Source organism: Scedosporium apiospermum (genome assembly GCF_000732125.1).
Source record: "Scedosporium apiospermum strain IHEM 14462 chromosome Unknown SEQ_SAPIO_0106, whole genome shotgun sequence".
In the NCBI taxonomy this organism is placed as follows: Eukaryota; Fungi; Ascomycota; class Sordariomycetes; order Microascales; family Microascaceae; genus Scedosporium; species Scedosporium apiospermum.
In genome coordinates this window covers 173,582-191,004 of record NW_015971807.1, presented here as the reverse complement: position 1 = coordinate 191,004, position 17,423 = coordinate 173,582, and the positions used below count along the sequence as shown (strand labels likewise).

Genomic DNA, 17,423 nt, shown 5'->3' with positions numbered 1-17,423 from the left:
TCCGCCATGAATCGCCCTGACTGATCCGGTCATACAGGGACGCGGGGATTTCAAGAGGTGCGGCGTTGGGGGAGCCTTAACGTAAGCTTGCGGTCGCAACATCTCGTAAAGCAACCGCCTTGCTCACTACTCAATCAGGGGCTTCTTCTGGCCGCCGACCATACAAAGGCCTAGAGCCTCGAGGGCATTTTTATCGGTCGCCTTCACTATCGTTGGTCGTGGCGGTGGGCGGCTAGGGTCGACGTGGGCAGCATCTTTGGCGGATTGCTCGATGGCCTCTAGAATCTCCTTGCACTCCTGATGGTCCATGGGGCAGATGACAATAGGTTGACGGACGGTGATATCTCGAGCAGAGCCTAGGTGAGCCTGTACGTCGACTTGGCGTTAGTACGAAGTTCGGGTTGGCGTACGAGCGGAAGCCACAAAAAAAAAAAAAAAAAAAAAAGGATGTCACCAACCTTGATACACACAAAGAACTCGATTCTGTAGAGGGTTGAAGTTGTAGTAAAAGAATTAACTTCGTACAGAGGGAAACCCGGCTTCTCGCGGCGTATTATTCCTTCCGAATCGCGGATGGACTTTGACGGGAATACCAGTCCTAAGTTAGTCGTATACCCAGCTTCTGACAATTTCGCCTTAACGGGTTGCGTGTGTTTGATAAGCTTGTAAACCTTCTTCGTGGGCTCATCTCCCTCGGGATTATAGGTAATTTCCTCCTCGATAGTGATTGTGAGCTTGTCCACCGTGACCTTCTTCGCCTTGCTCATCCAATCCGGATTCGGCGCCAACCTTACGTAGACGGTCAAGGGATCTGAAGGGCCATAGCTCCACCTCGGTAACGACATGCCTAGAGTGACGATGTTGTCTGAGACAGCGGTCTTGTATTCGGGTTTGTTGTACATGCCAAAGGTGGAGAGGGTATCGTATCGTTGGATTGTTATGGGGAATGCGTATTTGTGTTGATGGGTGTGGCCTTGTTGTACAGTGACGACAAGTTCGTAAAAGGTCTCGGCGGTGCGGCTGCTGAGCGACAGCGATGCGGGGGGTATCTTTCGGTTCGCCTCTTCTCCTCCTCGACCATAAGGTATGAATAAGACGAAGGGTAGGTCCATAGCGACGACAATATCGGCCTCCTTGCCCGTCGAACACCTATAGAGTAGCATCTCCTTGCCAACCAGATCGACGGTTTCTCGTCTGGGGGATCCAAGGTGACGCTTGGCTACGTTTTCGGCAGCGGGGTGGATCATTTCTCGACGTTGAAGACATATTCGTACAAGGGAAATGGCAACGGGAGCCGAGTATCCCTGCGAGGGGCGGATTTCTACCTTTCCTTCGATCCGCGGCTGAGGGGAGTAAAGAGTCAGCACAGACACCCATCTGAGCTCGAAAAAGAAGCAAAAATGGCCCGGTTTGTTTAGTCCCAGGACGGGGCTGTAGGATATAGGTCGTTGTCGACGGTGAAGGTGGCAAAGGCCACACCATAGTCTCTGGCAAGGGGCCTCAAGGAAGAACCAGAAGGGAACTCCGACTCACCAAAGTAGCTGATATTCCAGGGTAGCCGACTAGAAAGCTTCTGTTGGGCGGCCCCGAGACCCTCACGAGAGCCGCCATCCTCGTCGCATCGACGGGATCGCAGAAGGTCTACTGGGGCGGCGGGGGACGGTGACGGTATTCCTCTCCGTGGAATAGGCGGCGGGGTAGGGTATTTTCAGCTCTGGTCGGTGGATGTCGTCGCATGTGTAGGCCTGGTCGTGGTCGGGGTCGTGGTCGCGGCCTGGGGCTTTGCCGTGGCAACGAGACGAGTTGGCTTTCAATTCACGATTTTTATTTTTATTTGGTTCGGAGGTCAGCCCACGTGGGTTCGACGATGGTTAGTTGACAGGCGTGCTTGAATCGAAGGGTTTCGTGGAGAGGATGGAGGGCACTAGAGGTGGTAAGTGTGGTTTTGCATGCCGAGTTCACGTTCGTCTGGATCCGGCGGGCTCGTCCTGGAAGGGATCGTCTTGGAAGGGCTGGTGAGATGGTGGGTGGAAGAGAAATGGGACTTGACGGGCTCTGGGTTCATGGGTTGGCTCTGCAGGCGCAAATGAGAGTGTGGTAGGCGGCTGTGCAACCGGATTCGATGATTAGACCCCCTTCCTGCACCTGGGAACTGTCAACAGCAGAGATTGGTTGGCAGGCAGGCTGAGGCGAATCCAAGGTGGTAGTGCACCTTACCAGATGGCTGAAGGAACGGCACCAAACGCAGCCCCAGGAGATGGGTGGAGAAGTGGAGGTTGGAACTTGGCGCGTACACTACTTGAACGCGGTAGGAGCCGTAGTCTTGTGTTGGAGATTTTATTGTTGGCTTGCGGTAGTAGTTAAGGCGACTCCTCCAAATAAACTAGCTAGGATTGAGGCCAAGATGGATGTACAAAGGTACGAAGTACACTACATTTGCTCCCTGCTTCGTACTTCGCGTCCTCCCGTCCACTGAGAAAATGCACGGCTCGACTTGGTGCTCACCACTTTAAACTACCTTGAAAGAGTAAGATTGGAGTTCCCCAACCAAAAGGTGGGGTATCGCAGCCCCCTACGCATTTCCTACGTGACCCTGTCCGAGGCGAACTATAATAAGATCGAGGAGCGGAAACGATGGTGGCATTCAAGTCAGGAACATGAAGAATGGTTTTTCGGAAGTTTTGACCTCGTTTTGACTAGATCCACGGTCGACAAGAGCTCTTTAACTCGGTCTCCCATCGCCGGTGCATCCATTGTCCGGTTCAGTCAGGTGAGCAAGATTTTTGTACTTCGTACCTGTACTTTGGTACCTTACTTGGATCACGACAATGGGCCTTGGCCTTGTCGCACCTCCTTGGACTGGACTGGACCAGAGCGGCAGTGGCAGTGGCAGTGGCAGCCCATGCCTTACGAGATCTAAAAGGATCGTCGAAGCACAGACTGTGTTGGATTTTCGACGAGATCCATCAAATTAATTTAATCCCTTGTCTATTATCCATCCCATCCAGCCCAGTAGCTGAAAACACCCACTGCTGCTAGGTCCAGGATCGCCTAGGCAAGGATCAATCCACGACCTACGAAGTGCAAGTAAAGTAGCGGTGTGGTATGGTATTGTATTGTATCACTACTTAATTGTTCACACATTTTGCGATTGATCAAGTATCATTCATGGCTCTCAGTTTTGTAGGGAAAAGACAGTCTCTTCAATTGCAAATGATCAAATGACACTTGCTCCATGGACAGGACAGGATATTGCAAAGAATTATTAATATGAGACAGCGACCTGCGAGAGTTTAAAGCACCAATCTACACAGCGAGGGCTACGAAGAGTAATATTTCGGTCAGCTTACTCGGTTGGGAACTCACAAAACGGCAGAGCTCAAAACTTGAGCATTGAATGTCACAATGTCACTTGAAGCTTTCAGCTACCACTGTGAAGCCAATCCGTTTGGCAGTGGTCTTTCTGCCCCGTGGGGTTTACATCAAATGCTTGGACCTGGAATAGCCAGCGGAACAGCGGCATTTGGCAGCATCAGATCGAGTTGAGGTATGCGGCAAGCTGGAATATCGCCAAGATATCCGGACCCAGCCTAGCGATGTTACCCTCGAGACCATCCATATTCACAAGGGTATAATAAATAAACTTTTCCTCCCCTCCAGTTTCCTTATTCCTTGGCGATATCAGTCCGTTATCTGGAATCATGTCTCTTGAGTGGGAGAAGCGATGCACATCGGAACACCGTTAGCGATACAGAGGTACTGGATGGTGGTGTTAATAAGAAGATAAGAAGGCATTCGACAATTGTGCCCTTCGACTGGCACGACTCGCTGACCAGGCATGTACGGAGTATTACGTCGTCAACACGCTTGCGACATTACACAGGAATGGGCGCGAGACCGTACTGAGTACCTTGAAAATACAGTCCATGAACGTCAAATGTGAAGTACTTTGAACATCTGGTATTCCGCACGCGATCGCCAATCTGCCAAGGCTCGAAAAGTGCGAGTACAAGTACATTTCATCCTCCCTTCGGAACCAACCAACGACGCCACCCCATTGCTAGCCTGCAAGGCTGACCAAGACCTCAAAATCAATCGCCATCATTGTTCAGAGCTCCAAGCTCTGTCCACCACCCCACATCAGCTACAATTGTAGCTAGCTTCCTTTACAGCCTTGGATCTTAGACAACGACAATGTCCCGAAACAACACATCCCCAATACAGTTATAATACCAACAAATTTTGAGAAATAGTCTGCCGAAAACGAAGAACCATGTCGGTAACTCTCCACACGACTCATGGCGACATCAAAATCGAAGTCTTCTGCGAAAGCGTCCCCAAAACCGCAGAGGTACGAACCCTCCCCTTCCCCTTCCCTCTCCTTTCCCTAGCTATCGGGAATTTTTAAGTCTAACTCTGATACCGTTTTTTCCCCTTGCAGAACTTCCTCGCCCTCTGCGCCTCAGGTTACTACGACAGCTCCCCCTTCCACCGCCTCATCCCCAACTTCATGATCCAAACCGGCGGGCCCGCGCACCCCACCCCTGAAAACCCCAAAGCCGGCCGCTCCATCTGGGGCGGCACCTTCGCCGACGAGCTGCGGCCCGGCCTGCGCCACTCGGCCCGCGGCGTCGTGTCGATGGCCAACAAGGGTCCCGACACGAACGGGTCGCAGTTCTTTATACTGCTCGATAAGGCGCCGCACCTGGACGGGTTGAATACCGTGTTTGGCAAGGTTTTGGGGGATGAGAGTTTTGCGACTTTGAAGAGAATGGAGGAGGTGGAGGTGGATAGGAAGAATAGGCCGAAGGAGGAGGTGAGGATAGAAAGTGTGACGATTCATGCGAATCCGTTGGCGTCGTGATGTTTCTCTTAGAGGATGGGGGATTTGAGGAGGTGAGGGAAAAGTTGGGCAAGGCAAAGAGCTAACGAATACCTCTGCCTTTGCTTCCTGGGAATCGGCATAGGAAGGATGTAATTGGAGTGTATGACTTGATGTTCAGGGCGACTTCATTGGAGAGAGTAAGAGCCCATATTTGATATACCCTAGCATGAAATAGATTCGAAAAATGGAGATTGAGCAGACAGAGAGGATTTCATCCTGTTATGTGTCATTGAGATTTGTCTGTAGTATATAGACTTTGACAATGAACATTAGCAATATTCACGGTTTCCTCGGGATTTCAACCGTCTCATTTTACTTGACCGCTGGTCGAGAAGCGACCCGACCCGCATGAAGACATCTCGACCGATCCAACACTTAGGTTTAGTATGAATACACGAGGCCTCGTAGCACGCAAGAGGCTATCTTACACGACGAAATAAAAAACGGAAAAACACCAAAGAGCTTTAAACGTCATCCATAGTGGAAGGCACTGTAAAACCGGTTCTTTTTCTACGAGGCTGAGACCTGCCAACTGTAAAACGAAGAAAAAGAAGAGAAAAAAAAGAAAAAAGGAGGAAACACAAAGTGAAGAAAATAGAACCCGAGCTTTCCGTGTATTACCATGCTCTCTCTTTTTTTGGTGAATTGGGTATCAAAACCATTTCCTTGATTATCATCATCATGTATGAATTGCTGACTGAAGACGCGCACCCTTTCCACCCACTTGCTTTCTCCTCCATTGATTCTGCATAACAAGGAAAAATCCCGCTCCTCCCGTCCGTTTCCAACATAACTCAAAGCTCATCTTAAAATGCCGCCCTTTACCGATAATATGCCCTCCAGTATACAGCTGGCAACATCAGCCTCGTTGCAGCCCGTTGTCATAATCTCGCCACAAAGCTCCCGAAGCAAACCGTCTCAGCGGTTCCAGTATCCATCAAGCTGAGGTAAAGACGAAGGCTGCGTCGAGAGGCGATTCCGGCCACTGGCATCCAATTCAGCATATCCCTCCTACTGGACTTTGCGTCGTTTAGAGCCGCGGTCGGGGCTGTCCACGATGTCGTCGCGAAGTATCTCCTCAGTCCCGCTAGGACTCGGAATATTCTTCGCATCAGTAGCGTTGGCGCCGCTGACCCCACCATCTTGGTCAATAAGACTAAAATCAAAATCGTGCCCAAAGTCGTCGGTCGGGACCGCGGCGTTCGTGAGGTCCGGGGCACCCTCGCCGCTAAACGGGTCGGAGTTGATGAACTCGTTGAACGTGGGATCGTTGAGGTCGAAATTGGCGCCGGAGAAATATTCGTTGGTGTCGCCTGGTCCGCCGAAGCCGGGGAGCTGTCCCGAAGGGCTGAGGGGCGCAATCTTCGATCCGAGGAGTTGGATCTGGGCATCTTGTGCCGCTTGCAACTTCTTAAGGTGCTCGTATTCCTTCGAGTTGTAGCTGATATTCTCCACGGCGGGAGGAATGCTCGTTAACGCCGAGTACTGGGAAGGATCGGGGACAACGCCCGAGAGGTTGCCAAGGTTGGAAGGCATAGCTGAGGAAACTGGCATAACGGGTGGCGCGGAAACGGATGGGATCGTAGGAAGACCTGTAGTGGGTGCGGAAACGGGAATACTCGCCGAGGGAAGGCTGTTGGGAGGAAGGCTGACGGTTGATGCGGTAGTGGAGGTAGAACCCCGCGGAAGATTAGGTATTTGTTGCGGAGGGTTAATTCGCGTAGATGGTTGTGGTACGGCCTGTGCGAAAGGGTTGGGTTGAGCGGAGGACATCGACGCCGTTGCTGCCGAGGCATTGGCGTCCTGGAACATTCTCAAGAGCTTCTCTTGCGAGTTCGGGGAGAGGGAGGTAGGGAGGTATGGTGGAGATGTGGTATCGGCTGGAGACGCGTCCAATATTTCCGTCACGCTACCCATTTCAGGAGCGGAGAATCCTTGGGCAGATGCGGGGGATGCGGGAACTGTTCTGACGTTGCCAGTCTTTGGTATCGTGGGTGGTGCCTCCAGCAGCGCTCGCGCTCTCTTCGGTACACCCATTGGAGTCGGTGACTTGGGTTGGTTTTGCACGAAGTCCTCGAGTTCGACAATGCCGTGAGACCCGTGACCACCTGGTAGGAACCCCGTAGCCATGATGTCTTTGATTTGCTGTGCCGACTTGTTATCCTCCAAGGTCTTCTTAAAGTGATAAGCGAGTATTTGCATCATGCTCTGCAGCGAGGTCTCGTGACGCATGAACAGGCGGTAGATTTCGTCTACGCGCTGATCCTTTTGCTGCTGTGCACGTTGTTGCTGTTCGATGCGCTGCTGGTTCTGTTCGAGCCGTTGCATACGTTGGAGGATAACTTGCTGATGCTCGCGTAACTTCTTGAATTCGTCCCGGATTAAAGCGAGTTCCTTCTTCTTCAAGCCGGCGCCGGTCTCGGAGAGTGACATGCCACCAGGGATGGCTGTGTACGACGGGCCGTTTGGCGACCCAGTGTCCTCATCACTGTCGACTTCTGGGTCTGTAGACTTGGCTGACTTCTTCGCCTTGCTACTGCTCTTTGGTTTGGTTATAAGCCAAAGCAGGTTGGGATGTCCTCTCCGGAAGTAAGGATTCGAGTATTCGCTGGGGCTCTTGTTCTTCCGTTCGCTCGCGCGCATCGAGTTATCTGATAGGCCAACGCGCTTGTGGAATCCGTACATGTTCAGCTGGCGGACGAAGGATGCGTAATTGTTGTGTTTGAAGAGCTCAGGGATGAGCTTCTTTGCGAATTCCTCCTCGTCTACAACAATGAAAGAGTCGCCCTTTTCGGACCACCTAATTAGGTCTTCGTTCTTCCCTTCATTGAGAAAGCTGATAATACACTTGTTAGCATCGCGCTAGTAGAGAGAGACATAACCAAAGGTATAAAACGTGGCTTACCTGCTGAGTTTCTGCACAAACGGCGGTATTTGTTTGCGCTTCGCCTCAGCATCTCTCTTTGCCTTGAGGGCTAGTTGTTCAAGGTGTTGCAAGTTCTCCTGTTCGCTCATTTCCGGGTTTACTGTCGTATCCAGGGTAGAGGGATCGGCTGGGACCAGACTGGCCCAAGGGTCCGGATTTGCGTCGAAGCTCGCTCTGGAACCAGTTGGGATCAATGCGCGATTCATGACGCGTCGCGCCAGCATGTTGGATGGAGTTGCGGGTATGGGTTGAGGGAAGTGGGGTGGGACTGGCTGCTGCAGGCCAAAGGAGCCCAGCCCCTGGGAGCCGTCATCGACAAAGTTACTAGAATTATCGGGTGAAGTCCATCTCATCAGAGGGTCTACGTCCGAAAACTGCTGGCCTATGGGCTGCATAGGCATGGATGGCGATGCACCCGGAGCCGGCCTCTTCCTCTGATTCGGTGAAGACATGGGATATTGCATGCAAACGATGTAGGCCGAAAACGCCTTGGACAGGACCAAGCAGGGAGTGTCGCAACGTGACGCCTATCGAAGGCGTATGTCTGCAATTCGAGGACGTAGTGAGAATGAGGCGGAAAGGGAGATGAGAGGGTCGACGTGATAGAATTCTAGTGAAATATGGCGCGTTTTTTTGGTGGTATAAATGTTGCAGGAATAAACGACGGATGGTCCGGCGGGTGTGCTTTCGGTGAAGAAGTCGCGATCTGCGCAACTGCGATGAATGGCGCGATATATACCGATGAGCAGACAGGAGTCCCTGTTGTCGCTGTGATCCGCCCTGGACCTTGTGATATCCCCTCGTGTGTCTAGTTGCGAAACGATCAAGGCAGACACTACTGTGTCTATGGCAGCGCAGACAATAAAAGAAACAAAGGGTGTGATCGGTTTCAAAGGGAAAGCCTTCTGCCTCGCAGGGATATTCAATGGGATGGGATAATGGTGGAAACCAGGCTTTCTTTGCCGACTGTAAATTGTCTTTGCGCGACAAGGGAGCTTTTCGACCGATCTTCTGGTTCGGCAGGGCGTGACAAGTTGCTATGCTGTCGTCATAGTGCCTCGTTATAGCAGGTCGATTAATCGCGGCGCGGTGCCCGGCCTCGTCGCACCGGTTAGTTCAGAAATGGCGATATATCGTCCGTCGCTCGACCTAGAAGGATCTCTGGAATACTGCAGAGACAATGAAGAGCAGTTGAATGGAACAAAGGTCAGACCAGGCCCTGAGAGCAGGAAACCTTCTCGGCTCGTTATGATGTTCCTCCCCCTCTAACTAACCGCCCAATCACAGCTGAGACTGATAGAAAAATCGATAAGGAATCACGTGGCGATAGACCGAAGTTTTTTGCTGCCTTCGCACCTTCTCTATCTAAGGCGTGATTGGACCAGGCCTCTAGATTTTAATCTAGGTGGTCCCCTGGCTCAGTGGTTCTAGGACGGTCCCCAAAGTGATGTTGCTGCCAAAGTCAATGTCGCAGAGTAGTAAAAGCTGGAGTATTAAGGTTTGCCTCTAGTGTATGACGTCTCCTTTGGGTGATCAATTGATGAATTAATTGTTCCTGGCCTTGCTCGCATTCCCATCCTACCTGTCTGCTGAAACTGGCGAGTTCCCAACTCGAAAATGAACACGTAACTTAAAAATGTAATTCTCGATCGCCAGGGAAAGAACGATCTGGCCTTCAATGTTGCCTATCTTCACAGAACATTCTAGATACCCCGAGCCGGAGGCCTAGTGACAGCTTCCCCAGCCGAATGGCCTCTGCTCACATTTCTAAATCGTGGCAGATCATGGCAGGGGTGGGGCCAATTGCAGCAATAGTTAATAAAACCTTTTCTCAGATCAAAGAACCAAAACAAAGGCACAACGGAAGGGGCGGATAAGACTAGTCGAGGTTCATGGGTATCATTGTTTTACTAGTCGACAGGTAGTGAACAGACAATATCAACGTAAGTTTTCGTGAGCCAAAGGCGGCTGGCTTATGTGGTTCCTCTGCCTGCTGTGGCAGCAGCTCTAGCCATCTGAGCATTCCTTGCCCGATCCCATTCGCGACCGGAATTGCCTGCTCTGGCCTCTCTCTCTGCTCTCTTTTGTTCCTTGATAGTTTGCGCCTTCGCCCTTGGATCGATGACCACGAGTTCCTCCTCAGCCTTCTTGCGGTAACTCAGGTCTTTCCCTAACTTGTCTGCCTTGCAATTCATCATGTGTGCCATGAAGCCTTCATCTCCGCTGTCTTGCTCCTGTTCCTTCTTATCCCAAGCCTGACAACTCTGACAATTGGGCACAAAGTGTAGGTCACACTTGTCTCCTTCGTCGTCATCCTCTGCACTGGCTTTCCCCTTGCTACTCTCTTCAACAGCTCTGCGGGAGGCCATCTCTCTTTCCGGTTGTGCCGTTTTCAACTTCAGTTCCCATCCTTTCATGATATCGACTGACCGTTGATCTTCGTTGGCGTTCTGGCGGCCGCGCCTTCTTCCGCCCTTAACGGCTGTCCCTGAGAGCATTTGTTCCAAGGCGGATTTCTTCTTTTTATTATTGTCCACCTCTTCCGTCACATGGGGTGTTCTTTTCATGGATGCCTTAAGCGCTGCAATCTCATCGTTCGTCCGTTCAAGCTCCGTTTTCCTTCTTGGCGGTTCCCGCTCAGGGGATGGGGATTCGTATTGGCTCTTTTTCTGTCGGTCCGATTCGGTGGGTGTAGGTTTCCTCGTTTCCATCGTTTTTGGTACTGGTGATACCTTGTCCGCAGACGCCGCAGTCTTAGTTTTCTTCTTTTCTCCCTTTTTCAGGGTAGTCGCAGGCTGGTCAGCACCGTCATCCAGGTCCATCACAATCCGGGTATCGAACTTTGGCTTCTTCAAGATGGGAAGCTCTTCCTCCTCGCCTTCTTCGTCGCCAAAACTAAGTAGCTTCTTCCCTCCTTTCCTCTTCTTTTTCCTCTCCGCGACGACGGTCTTTTGAACTACTGGCGCTGTCCGGGCCCTCTTTGTCATGCCCTCAAAAGGATTGATAAGGATTTCCACATTCGTGATCTTGACAGGGTACAGTGGTCGCTCGGTCGCCTCGTCAATCTCTGCCTCTCCGATCTTAGCGAGGGTGTATATCGTATCTCCAGCGATTCTACCGAATAATGTGTTTTTCCCCGTCAGCTCCTCCGCCTTGTCGAGAGTAAAGAAGAACTGGCTGCCATTGGTATCTGGCATCCCTTCGTTGGCCATGCCAAGAAGACCTCGTCGATTGAACTTTAGTCGCGAATGAAACTCGTCCTTGAATCCCACACCAGTCGGCCCCGCATTCCTCCCCCGACGCAGGTCCATCGGCCACGGATCCAGGTCGCCGCTGAGAGCGCCCCCATCGTAGATCGACTCGCCGCCGTGACCAGTGCCCGAAGGGTCGCCACCTTGAAGAATGAAACCAGGGACGAGGCGATGGAATATCGTGTCATCGTAGTAGCCATCCATACAAAGTTGCAAAAAGTTGCGGCATGTTAATGGGGTCTGCTTCGCGAAGAGTTCGATCGAGAGCTCGCCTATCGTCGTGTGGAGGATCACCGAGCCCGTGGGCTGCGGTTCGAGATTGTAAATGGCCGACATCCTTATCCACGCTTTCCTCCGTTGGATCTTTGATTGTGGAAGTAGGCGCAGCTTGCTTCGGCGGGGAAGTCGCGAGTGGCGCGTGTGGCAAGATGAGATCGCAACAACCTGCAAAGACGTGGGAAGTCGAAGTTGACCTTTGGGAGGGAAATTTACCATAGCACTGTTTTTTGCAGGCGGCGACTGCATCGAGCCGCACAGTGCAGTGTCACTGTCTGTCGCCCCAACTTTCGAAGTAGCCTCAACTGGCTGCCCCGCTGTGACCACTAAGTCCATCAATCCTCATTCCGATGCGTAATTCCACATTGCCTCGAATAGTGACCCTGTAACAACAATCTACCATTTTCTAGCGGATCACTCAGATGGATCCGGCCCGCGATATCACAGTACAGCCTTCTTGCTACCCGCCCGAACTATCGTTATCGTTTCGAGACCGTTTCAATGGGAATCCCGGTGGCTACGACGAAAGGTCCTTGGACGCAAATTAAGCGCCACATCCCTAGCCGTGGATCGAGGCAATCCGTGGGAGCAAATTGGAAGGGTGTATAAATGTGCGTGTGCCTCAAGCTGTTGTCCTCAAGCTGTTGTCCTCAAGCTGTTGTCTTCAAGCTGTTGTCTTCAAGCTGTTGTCCTCAGAGCATTGCTTGTAAGTTCTCTAATTGATATCTATTCAGAAAACCCTCGATTATATCTGCTCCTATAACACCAACATTCGGCTTGTCGTCCGAAGAGATAACGATGGTTTCGAATAAGAAAAGACTCTACATTGCCCTCTACCCTAGCGGGGTCACCAATAACGAAGAGCGAAGGTATGACAGACCATGAACCGTCCCGCATCTCCTTCTGTGTCTTTGACTCACTGTCCTTTGACTCACTGTACTCTACAGATACCACTAGGGTTTTCTGGTCGGCCCCAAATACGAAGGCGAGCCCCAGGTCCGGGGCACACACTTCCACGTCAAGAACCACCCGGTCCACGGCTGGGTCTATGAGGAAGTGGGTGTCACTAATGTGAAAGCACCGTCAACCTGCTGGCACGTATCACGGTTGCTATACATTAATTCATACCCATCAATTCCACATGCGGCTTAGGATATAATTTCCTTCTCTTCAAGCATGTCCCACGTTGGCTTCGGCAACAACATCTCCTCCGCCTTCAAATATCGCCCGGCCGCCATCTTCTTTGCCACGTACTCCCTCGCCAGCGCCTCGATCTTTGCCCAGTCCAGCTGCGATGTCCCCACAGCTTTGCCATCCTTTTGAAGACTCGACAGAACGGCAGACACCCAGGTGCGGCACCGCCAGTTTGGGTCGTTCTGGACGACGGGTACCTTGCGGATGATGTCGACAAGCCGTTTCTCGTCTTCGATTTAGCAGACATGCTTCCAACAAAGCCTTAGGTTTGATGTTGGCTAGCGGGCGAGATAGATATACAGCCGCAAAGCTTCTGTATGAGTTGATCAGAATTCTCCCCACCATTTCTGCCGCGTAATTTCCATCTTCAACTCCTCAGGGTAAGTATCCAGAAACTTGACAATTATCTCCTGCCATGCCTGTCGAGTCAGACTCCCATACCACGCAGCTGTGTACTCCCAATAATAAGGATACCAGCCGGCAAACTCCCAGTCGATAATCCCTACAACCTTGTTCTCACGGACTATGATATTGAATGGGTTCAAGTCTCCATGCGTAAAGACAGGTGCCGGCCATGGTCCGTCCTGTTTAGCTACCATCTCCTTAATATCCTCCCATTCCTGGTCATTGGCGGCCCGGACCGGGTGGTCCTCCGGACGAAGTCCTTCACGTAGCCAGAGATGAAAGTCTTGGATGGTGTCGAATGGCCCAAAGCGCGGTCTGCAGTGGGGAATACGGCAATCCCGCAAAGACCCTCCAACGCAGCTTTGCACGCCAGCGCCAGCGGGGGCAGGAAGCTTCCTCAACTCCTGCAGCATAGCCCGAAGTTGTGCCAGGACACTCTCGCGATCGGCATCGGAGAGAGACGCATATGCCTCTGCCAGTGTGATTCCCTGGATACGCTCCATGACAATGTAGTCCCGGTTTCCGTGGACAATGAGCAGTATACACGCGGCACCGGAATCGAGGTGTTCGCAGCGACAAAGCTCAACGTAGCACCTTCCATGAGGTGAACGAACGGACCAGTCTTGACTATGTGGTTCTTGGAAATGGGAACACAGGGGCCATCGTAGTGATAGAAGCGCGCAGTAGATTTAAGAGCGAGAAGCGTTAAAACGCGCCGGGCGAATGTGTTGTTGATAGACAGGTCATCGGTGCCATCATGCTGAGTCGCTGTATTGTCTACTGGTGGGATATATGCTCCTGACATTGTTTCGGTTGTTGGATCATGGTGGCCGATGAGTCTCTGTCGCGTCGAGAGAGGTATTAATATGCATACGCGTTAGCCGGCGACGTCGGTCATAGCTAACATGTAGCGTGATAATACAAGACTCTCTCTTCGAGTCGAGAATGCACAAGGCCATCGATGATTCGGAAAGAGGAGGTGACTTCGACTGTTGGGAACGAACCATGGAACGGGGCAAAGTCGACAAGCATCTCGCTGGATGTTCTCTTGCTTATTAAGCAGAAGCCCAGCCCAACCTCGAACCAAGACGTCGAGATCACTGATCCCACCCACTCCCATCACTTAAACTTTCAATCTCACTCAGTCCATATAAATATCAGTGGCATGTCATTTTCTGTTTCAGAAGGAGGGAAAAAAATCAATCAGGCGCCTATATGCATTTGATCTAATCTCCGGGGTTTTAAACTTTTATAATCCGTTCCTAACCAACGTTAACAATGAGTCTATCAACTGTCCTCGACACACGGAAGCAGGCTTCCCACTGAAACTCGGAGTCAGGCCGGCTATCTTCACTCAATCGCACATGCCTATTGAGAATCTTTCGCAAATGTGTTTGCCACAATGAAGGGAAAACACGTGGTCACTTCGGCGTATACCTGCAAGTCTGTCAATTCCCTCGTGTATCCCTAAGCGAGCCGAGACATACACATACCTTCACATGGTCCGCCCCAATCTTAATCTTGCCCCACGAAACGGCCTCGTCGGGACGCGCACCGGCATCACTGCCATCGAACTCCTGACCAGTGTTGATGTAAACGGCATGTTCCGCACCATTGCGCATGAGACATGCGTTAGCGATATGATGCTTGACGACGCCTCCTCCGAGAATGATCATGCCTGCCCGCTTCGCCCTCACCGATATGGTATTTATCGCTCGGATGTCCTGGACTATGTCGATGGTAAGGGCCTTGGGTGAGGATCTGAACGTATGGAAGTAAAGCATATCACCAAGGCTCCCGTCAGTCAATGCGGGACAGAAAACTGGGATATTATTTTTGTATGCCCAATAATACACCGATCTCTCGTCGTTTATCTCCTTCCCTAGGCGATGAATGACTTTGGATGGCGTCCACTTGATAGGCTCTTCCGAGTTCTTCGTCTCTTCTTGCTCCTCGAGCATTTTGTCTAGGATGGGGACGACCCAATCCTCAAAGGCACAGTAATTGGCGTTTGGCACGATGAGGTTTCCAATCCTGTTTAGGCCCTTGCGTCGCAATTCGGCGCCCCTTTCACTGAATGATGACATGTAGGTATCGCCTAGGCACTTGATGAAGTCCTCCTCCACACCTCCGGCCGATGTCACGATGCAGGAGACATGCTTGTGTTCAACTAGCCATCGGAGGACAGCTCTCATGCCAGAAGATATCAAGTTCGAAGTGTACCCAAGGAAAATTGTCGTTTTTTCTCCCGTTTCAGGATCCCTCCAAGCTCTCTACGTGAACTTTATGGTTAGAAAAAAACGTATGCTCTCCCGCAAATATTAACGACACGGATTTGAAGGGGAAAAAAAAAAAAAAAAGGAAAAGAAAAATCCGGCACAGCCTTGCCCTCGGAGGGGTGGATCTACCATGTCATTGATGATGCGCACGGCCTCCGCAATGGAAGAGGCCTGGAATCCCATATGGCGCATTCCGTCTAGAAGGTCCTCGGCGGTGATGGGCCGCTTGAGTTTGTTGAAATCGAGCTCTTCAACTTTCTGGGCATCTTTCGGCATCTCATCGGATGATACCAGGACAGCGTCCGTGGCTGCGGTGGGGGGTTGATTCTGCGAACCAGCCATATTCACGAGCCCGACCCAACACGGCCAAAGCCAACAGTTGTGATTAGATCAGATTTTGTTCCCTGGACTGAATATGCGAGAAGACCGGGCTCTTTCGGTAGGAGGCGAAAAAAGTAAATCCTGATGTGTAGTCACCAGGAACTGGGGATAGCACGAGTGGCTTGAATCTCGGAGAACTGGGACAAATTTGATCAATGTGACTGGTTACTAATCTGGGCATCACTACAAATCCACCTTCATTGTTGTCCACCTCTCAACAATGACTTGATGCCGCCAAGGCTTGTTTGTCGGCTGTTGAAGAGAAAATCTTTGCCAAGCATAGAAAATAGAATGGGGGGAGCCATCTGAGAGTTTGTACTTCTTAATTTCCAGAAACCGCCGCCCATGATATTCTTGAGATCCGTTTCGCCAGGATTGCATGTCCTTCCCGTGAAGCCCCTGCGTTCTCTGGATCTGGGGCACTCCAATCATTTGACACCTCAATTTGATGTTTCGGTCTTCGGAGGTTCGGTTGGCTGGTTACCTAATCAAATCCATCATTGTCTTCTGGAACTTGAAACAAGACAATTGGACCGTGCAGGGGAGGCTGTCATTTGGTACCTCATACAAGGAGTTTAGCGCCGGAAGGATATTGAGCACAAGTTTTCGAGCTTTTTTCAAGTTCTTCTTGTACGAAGTACAAAGTAAACGTTTACTTCGTCTTTGTGGTATCCGTGTGACAGGAACTCTACTCTAGGCAGGCATCTAGTTTTAGCCCTGGACATGGGACCTCTGTAGATGTAGTTTTTGCTTCTCGAATGACTGTATGGAAGATTCTCACCTCTCCAGAGTCGACACCATGACTTGCTTCGTTGTGTCGTTCTTGTGAAGTGTTGCCAGGCTGTGAACATCCCATTTCGAAAACGTGCATGAAAACAAAGAATGTCCAGGGAGTACGAAGTACCCATGTACTACTTCGAGGTGTTGATGGCGCCGAGTCCCTCCACAGGGGTGGCGGGTTCTTCGAGGCCCCACGGTAATACTTCGAGGTACTGGCTGAAATTTGTTTTTCGGCGTCTCTTTCTCTATATTATAGGGTGAGGTCTTGTACCCTGCAAGTTTTTCGACCAAATCTGTTCTTTCTCGTAGCTTAAACGCCACCCCCATCGGTTCCTCTCCACAGGTACGTACTTCATACTGGGCATCTTGATCTGTTCAATGTTCCTTCAATTCTCCATCGTACGAAGTACTTCATGTACATTACTTCGTACACGCCCCAGTGGGCCCTTCCTTGCCTGTCTAGTTTATGGCCCACACCTCCCATTTGATCTCTTCTTTTCCCGCTAGTACGACGCTAACGTACAGTAAGAAGTACAAAGTACCCCCAAAACAGCCGTGCTAATGTTTGACCTGAACACTGGACTGTACCACTTCGATTTTCACTTGCCCAATCTTTAACCTTCAATCTTCAATCTCAAAACCTCAACACCTCGTCAAGGACTGCCTGCGATTAGCATATCAGCCATCATCACACTGCAATACCTACTCCTACACGTGGGAAAAGAGGAATACCCTTTTCTTCTCATTGCAATCAGTGCCCTTTCTTACGCCAAGCCGCACTGCACCGACTACGCAAAAGCCCCGTGGCTTTGTCCTGACACCTCCCGTCTTTGCCGCCACTCCACGCGACGCCTCACATTGTTCTTTCATCCATCGAATTCCCAACACCATTCGCGGCATCACCTTAGCAATTATTTCTTTCCCTATGCGAAGACGCCAGGCTTGATCTCACTGGGGGAGAAACATTATTCGGGACGGCGGCATTTAGGCCGTACGCCACTCATTTTTCATGTATGCTACCTCCTGCTACCCATCACTATCCCCTC

At 51.1% G+C, this 17,423-nt stretch overlaps 4 protein-coding genes and 1 pseudogene across 4 annotated transcripts; 1 reads left to right on the top strand and 4 right to left on the bottom strand.

The window, feature by feature from the left end:
• Positions 1 to 126: 126 nt before the first annotated feature.
• On the bottom strand, positions 127 to 1,247 carry SAPIO_CDS6678 (Uncharacterized protein; the record flags this gene model as incomplete). Its single annotated transcript, XM_016788723.1, has 2 exons — positions 127 to 366; positions 459 to 1,247. 2 exons carry the CDS (start codon positions 1,245 to 1,247, stop codon positions 127 to 129), a joined length of 1,029 nt encoding a protein of 342 aa, XP_016641667.1.
• Positions 1,248 to 4,273: 3,026 nt separating this feature from the next.
• On the top strand, positions 4,274 to 4,864 carry SAPIO_CDS6677 (Peptidyl-prolyl cis-trans isomerase-like 3; the record flags this gene model as incomplete). Its single annotated transcript, XM_016788722.1, has 2 exons — positions 4,274 to 4,351; positions 4,442 to 4,864. 2 exons carry the CDS (start codon positions 4,274 to 4,276, stop codon positions 4,862 to 4,864), a joined length of 501 nt encoding a protein of 166 aa, XP_016641666.1.
• A 1,032-nt stretch (positions 4,865 to 5,896) lies between these two features.
• SAPIO_CDS6676 (uncharacterized protein) lies at positions 5,897 to 8,212 on the bottom strand (the record flags this gene model as incomplete). The annotated part of the gene is made up of 2 exons (XM_016788721.1): positions 5,897 to 7,721; positions 7,791 to 8,212. The coding sequence occupies 2 exons, from the start codon at positions 8,210 to 8,212 to the stop codon at positions 5,897 to 5,899; spliced, it is 2,247 nt and encodes a 748-aa protein (XP_016641665.1).
• Positions 8,213 to 9,784: 1,572 nt separating this feature from the next.
• On the bottom strand, positions 9,785 to 11,398 carry SAPIO_CDS6675 (annotated as a pseudogene; the record flags this gene model as incomplete).
• Positions 11,399 to 12,486: 1,088 nt separating this feature from the next.
• SAPIO_CDS6674 (Homospermidine synthase (spermidine-specific)) lies at positions 12,487 to 15,558 on the bottom strand (the record flags this gene model as incomplete). The annotated part of the gene is made up of 6 exons (XM_016788720.1): positions 12,487 to 12,761; positions 13,053 to 13,425; positions 13,482 to 13,697; positions 14,431 to 14,698; positions 14,792 to 15,096; positions 15,346 to 15,558. 6 exons carry the CDS (start codon positions 15,556 to 15,558, stop codon positions 12,487 to 12,489), a joined length of 1,650 nt encoding a protein of 549 aa, XP_016641664.1.
• Positions 15,559 to 17,423: the final 1,865 nt, after the last annotated feature.